At 43.1% G+C, this 6,319-nt stretch overlaps 1 protein-coding gene across 26 annotated transcripts in view; it reads left to right on the top strand.

The window, feature by feature from the left end:
• Positions 1-6,319, top strand: part of LOC139387551 (disks large homolog 1) — a 262,524-nt gene that overhangs the window by 124,209 nt on the left and 131,996 nt on the right. For 12 of the 26 annotated variants that reach the window (XR_011629189.1, XM_071133865.1, XM_071133868.1 and 9 more), the window contains one exon: positions 5,767-5,868. The exons of 11 other annotated variants lie outside the window; for them this stretch is intronic. Coding sequence is in view for 14 of the 15 variants with exons in the window: in XM_071133865.1 (XP_070989966.1) it covers positions 5,767-5,868 (102 nt within the window). In the remaining variant the exon portion in view is untranslated. 3 more of the 26 variants (XM_071133878.1, XM_071133864.1, XM_071133880.1) reach the window with 3 other exon arrangements.

Below are 6,319 nucleotides of genomic sequence, written 5' to 3'. Positions count from 1 at the left end.
CACTGTATTTCTGATCAATTTGATGTTATTTTGATGGACAGAAAATGTGCTTTCTTTCAAAAACAAGGACATTTCTAAGTGACCAAAAACTTTTAAACGTTAGTGTGTCACATTTCACTAAAGTTACCAGCCACAGCAGGTGCTTTTATGAAATGTAAATTAATGCTATGGATCCCTTCCCCCCTGCTTACAACAGGGACTCCTCGTCGCATTCCCGGGCTGCTGACGATGACATGTATGGCTGTGTATCCGAATCCGGGGGCGACATTGATTATTCATGCCATGAGAGGGCCCCCCCCTGCGCTGACATGTGCCACGCTCACTGGAGCCTATTAATTGGCATGAGAATGCGAGGAGATGAGAGGGTGTGAGTAATAGGAAGAGAGCAAGATACTGTAGAGGGAGGGGTGAATGTGCAAGTTAAGAGAACTATTGAGGGGGAGGGAGTATTGAAACAAGGCAGTGATGGAGATGGTTGAGGGGGCTGAACCCCGAGAAATAGGATTGGGTTTTGTCTGTTGCCAGCACGAAGCTTAACAGGAACAATTCCACTCCTCCCGAGCAGGAACGAAAGATCCGTCATCCTCGAGACACTTCATCTCATTCTCCAACCGGGAAACTTCAGTTCCACATCCTCTGCTCGGTTTCAGAAAATGACTACATACTTCCCGATGCACGAATACGGCTCCAAGACCCCGAATGGTAGTGGCGAGAGGGGCCCAGGCAAGGTATCCTGTCAGCCACGGGTCAACCTGAACCTCCAGGAGTCCCTCGCTCACCTGCACCCCCTTCAAAGGCAGCACGCCATCGAGCTGCACCAGCAACAGCAGCAGCAAGAGCACATGCAGCAGCAACAATTGCAGCATCATCAAATGCAGCAACAACAAATACACCAGCAGAAACAACAAATGCAGCAACAGCAACTACAGCAACAACAGCTACAGCATCAGCCTTACCGGCCACCTCAACATCTGCCAGCTCACTCGTCCCTGGCCACCTTTACCTCCTGCACGCTCCCGGCATCATGCAAAGCCAGGAGCCGCTTCATCAACCTTCGAGACAGCGTCAAGAAGAGCCCCACCAAGAGCACGGCCAAAGTCATCGGAGGTATCGGTGGCACCCTCAGGCCCGACATGTGTCTCGGTTCCCATGGGTCCCGGGTCCCATGGGTTCCGTTCTCCTTTGAGAAGGTACGTCTTACCTCCTTTCCCAGCAGTGGTGGCTTTCTCCATTTTTATTTGATAAATGTGTCAAGGATATCTTGCACGATACGGTGTACTTTGAGAAGGTATGTCTCCCTCAGCAGTGCTACTGTAAGTTTCCCAATTTGTACTTGACAAATGTGTCAACGAGATCTTGCAAGTTATTGAGTCAGGTGTTCCCAGCTTTGCTAAGCATTTTGTAATTTTTTGGAAGAGCTGCATATCCTTGTTTCATAAAGGCAAATATTAATCTTTGAGGCTGCAAAAGGGAGAAAGACTTAATGTCTGTATGGGGAATCTATAAGCAGTATAGTTATCCAGTGCCCTAGGAATTGGGGATACTGTACAAAGACATTATGTTAGGTTTGTCTGGGTCTGATCAGTGTGGAGAAGTGGTTGTCTGTCCGTACTTGAATGTTCTTCTCGTCTGAGGATTGTCTTCTACCATGGCAAGGTCTAAATAGTGTTTTTGGCTCAATGATTCAGAATAATCAGTCAATAAATATGAATACTATAGTTGTTATTTCACAGCTTGTCAATCTTATGCAATTGAAATCTAATCTCTGCTCTTTTGTACGTTGTATTATTGAGAGTTTTATTCATTTTGAGCAATTAAGCCCTATTGTTAAAGGATTTTGAAGCAGGAGTTCTGAAAGTAGGGCTTGCGGATCAATGTTGTCAATGTGGGCTAATTTTAGCACTTTCGCTCCAGCGCTGTTTTCCAATAGGGTCTTGCTGCGACAACGGCAGCAGCACAACAGCAATTAAGCCTCTATATCCAAATACTGCAGCACTTACCTCATACAGCCAACAGCAGGCTTCATGAGATGGATCTCTTACATAATTAAGGTGACAGGACTGAGTCCTTATTACTTCAGTTGCTGGCTCGCAATTTGAACTTTCACATGTATAGATGTCAATGGAAGATTTGTGGGAACATTTGAGTTGTCTCAAGTTAGTAAAGAACCATATGTGAATGGCTTGCAACTGATTGTGTGTGAATGAATCCTGCTTGTAATAAGGTATGGTCTATTAACAAATTTACTGCCTGGTAAAGGGCTGAAATTATTTTTTTATTTAAAACAATTGTTGCTAAATGGGCATTATCATAATTTAAAACATTTCAAAGTATTATTCTAACTTAATATTATGGAAATGTATTTAACTTGTTATGGCTGGGGGCAGTATTGAGTAGCTTGGATGAATAAGGTGCCCAGAGTAAACTGCCTGCTACTCATGCCCAGTTGCTAAGATATGCATATTATTAGTAGATTTGGATAAAAAAATTGTCTGAAGTTTCTAAAACTGTTTGAATGATGTATAACAGAACTCATATGGCAGGCAAAAACCGGAGAAACAACCCAACCAGGAAGTGGGAAATCTGAGGTTTGTAGTTTTTCAACTCTTTGCCTGTCGAATATACAGTGTCTATGGGGTCAAATTGCACTTCCTGAGGCTTCCACTAGATGTCAACAGTCTTTAGAACCTTGTTTGATGCTTCTACTGTGAAGGAGGGGGGAGTCAGAGGGGATTGAGTGAGTGGTCTGGCAGAGAGGCATGAGCTGGCCACACGCGTTCACGTGAGAGTTAGCTTGAGTTCCATTGATTCTATACATCGTTTGACATGTTTCTACGAACTGTAATATCACTTTTTTGACTTTTCGTCTGAACTAAGCGATCGCGCATTGAGCATTTGGATTACTGGGCTAAACGCGTGAACAAAAAGCAGGTATTTGGACATAAATTATGTACTTTATCGAACAAATCAAACATTTATTGTGGAACTGGGATTCCTGGGAGTGCATTCTGATGAAGATCATCAAAGGTAAGTGCATATTTATGTTATTTCTGACTTCTGTTGACTCCACAACATTGCGGATATCTGTATGGCTTGATTTGTTGTCTGAGCGCTGTACTTAGATTATTGCATGGTTTGCTTTTTCGGTAAAGCTTTTTTGAAATCCATGCATAATTGTATCTTTTATCAATGTTTATTATGAGTATTTCTGTAAATTGATGTGTCTCTCTGCATAATCAATGGATGTTTTGGAACTACTGAACTTCCGCCAATGTAAACCCAGATTTTTGTATATGAACTTTATCGAACAAAACATACATGTATTGTGTAACATGAAATCCTATGAGTGTCATCTGATGAAGATCATCGAAGTTTAGTGGTTAATTTTAGCTCTATTTCTGCTTTTTGTGACTCCTCTCTTTGGCTGGAAAAATGGCTGTTTTTCTGTGACTAGGTGCAGACCTAACAATCGTTTGGTGTGCTTTCGTCGTAAAGCCTTTTTGAAATCGGACACTGTGGTGGGATTAACAACAAGTTTATCTTTAAAATGGTGTGAAATGCTTCTATGTTTGAGGAATTTTAATTATGAGATTTCTGTTTTTAATTTGGCGCCCTGCACTTTCACTGGCTGTTGTTATATCGATCCCTTTAGCTGGATTCAAGCCTTTAAAACGCATGAAAATCACCCAAAAATTTTTTTTACCCCTTTTTCTCCCCAATTTCGTGGTATCCAATTGTTGTAGTAGCTACTATCTTGTCTCATTGCTACAACTCCCGTACGGGTGTGTCCTCCGATACACAACCCAACCATCCGTACTGCTTCTTATCACAGCGTGCATCCAACCCGGAAGCCAGCCGCACCAATGTGTCGGAGGCTACACCGTGCACCTGGCAACCTTGGCTAGCGCGCACTGCGCCCGGCCCGCCACAGGAGTCGCTGGTGCGCGATGAGACAAGGAGATCCCTACCGACCAATCCCTCCCTAACCCGGACGACGCTAGGCCAATTGTGCGTCGCCCCACGGACCCGCGCGAACCCAGGGACTCTGATGGCACAGCTGGCGCTGCAGTACAGCGCCCTTAACCACTGCGCCACCCGGGAGGCCGAAAATCACCTTTTTGACTGTAATCGGTCTTTAATCCAGCCGCTTTGTCAGATTTCAAGAATGCTTTACGGCGAAAGCAGACCATGCGATTATCTGAGGACAGCGCCCGTCATACCAACACATGAAAATCAGAATTCAACCAGGCAGGTGCTACACAAAAGTCAGAAATAACGATATAATTCATGTCATACCTTTGAAGATCTTCTGTTGGCACGCCAAAATGTCCCATAAATATCACAAATGGTCATTTTGTTAGATAAATTGCTTTTTCATATCCCCAAAATGTCAATTTATTTGGCGAGTTTGATTCAGAAAAACACCGGTTCCAACTCGCCCAACATGCCTGCAAAGTATCTAATAAGTTACCTGTAAACTTGGTCCAAACATTTCAAACAACGTTCCTAATCCAAATTTATGTATCCTAAAACGTAAATAAATAAAATTTAAGACTGGAAATACTGTGCTCAATACCGGACGAAAACAAAAGTGAAGCACGTTCCAGGTCGCGCACACCAAAACATTAGTGCACCTGGAGTGACACATGGAAATAACAGGGCTACTTCTTCATTTCTCAAAGGAAAAATGTCAACCAATTTCTAAAGACTGTTGACATCTAGTGGAAGCCGTAGGAACTGCAAGCATATTTATATTAAAAAAGGATTGCCATAGAAAGCTAATGGGAAACAGATTGAGCTAAAAAAAAATGTTCCTGGATGGATTGTGCTCGGATTTCTCCTGCCAAATCAGTTCTGTTATACTCACAGACATTATTCAAACAGTTTTAGAAACTTCAGTGTTTTCTGCTAATAATAATAATAATAATAATAGTTTACTTTGGGCACGCTTTTCATCCAGACGTGAAAATACTGCCCCCTAGGAGGACACTGTTTGGCCTTTCGCTGACATGGATAACGGGGCATCTGTGTGTATTGATTACTGCATTGTTGGCTTTGGAGCTCGTAAGAAAGACATTTCACTGTGCATGTGACATTAAAACTTGAAACTGAAACTTGGATGCGTTCACTGCAGGGGAACTACTACATAACAGGATTTCTCTTCTGAGAACGATGCATTGAGAGACACATTGTGTATGCTAGTTCAACTCCACAATACTTGTAATCATTTAATCATATTCTCTGTGCCCCGCTTGGGGTGAATGCTACAGCTTCTGTAAGAATCACAATCAAATCAGGCAACATCACAATCAAATGTGGCATCATTTATATTTCAGCATGCACTGTACTATGCCTGTGGAGTTCTTTAACCCCTAAAAGCACCCCTCACAAAGTGAGAGGTTTTAGGGGTTAATATTGCATCTAGCTACATTTGGAGATTGACATTTCTATATTTTTCAATAAGCACGAAATGGGCATCTGTTGAGGCCAACCCCCCACTGTGCCTCATTGTCCCATTGGGATTTGGAGATTGTGTACATACACACACACCTCCGTCCTTTCATCCTCCCTCCCACATCCACATTCCTTTGGGCTGCATCCCAAATGACACCCTATTCCCTTTTTAGTTCACTTCTTTTAAACCGAACCCTGATTAAAAGTACTGCACTCTGTAGGGAATATGGTGCGATTAGGGAAGCAGACTATGGTATTCATCTGTGTTGCACTGTTTTTCTGACCTCTGACCCATCCCCTGCTATTGTTTAGCAGACAGATGCCGCCCCGCCTTCCTCTCCCATAATCCCCGTGATCCCAATCTCACCCATCCCAGCTGAGACCGCTCCTGTCATCCTTCCTCCGACGTCACAGGTTTTTTTCTTCTTCCACAAGCACCCGTCATTTATTTTTCTGTAGTTGGTCATTTTGTGTTGTATATGTTTTTTTAAATCCCTGCCATTCCATTGTTTGCTTTGATGGAGTTAGGAGATTACAGTGAGAACAAGTGAGTGAGGGAGAAAGACACATACAGAGCGAGCGAGAGATGGATTGTTCCACACTTTCCCCTTTTGACTCTAAACAACCCATGTTCGTGCCAGCCGGGGGGGGGGGGTGCCTGGAGGACTTAATTTGATTTATTTGGCCTTTATGCTTCAGCATTGCATATTCCGCAGTGTAAAATGCAATGTACGTATGCTCCTCTGCCCTAGTAATCTCTGATGAAAGCCAGTCGCTATCCTTTTTTACTCATTTTTGTTCTGTAGCAACATGAGGAGAGTAAGTGACTGATGCCTCCTCTTTCTATATGGTGGATATGGACGTT

The sequence above is a fragment of the Oncorhynchus clarkii genome, chromosome 28 (assembly GCF_045791955.1).
Source record: "Oncorhynchus clarkii lewisi isolate Uvic-CL-2024 chromosome 28, UVic_Ocla_1.0, whole genome shotgun sequence".
Taxonomy (NCBI): Eukaryota; Metazoa; Chordata; class Actinopteri; order Salmoniformes; family Salmonidae; genus Oncorhynchus; species Oncorhynchus clarkii.
Note: the sequence above shows the minus strand (reverse complement) of the source record. Positions and strands in the feature narration are given on the sequence as shown.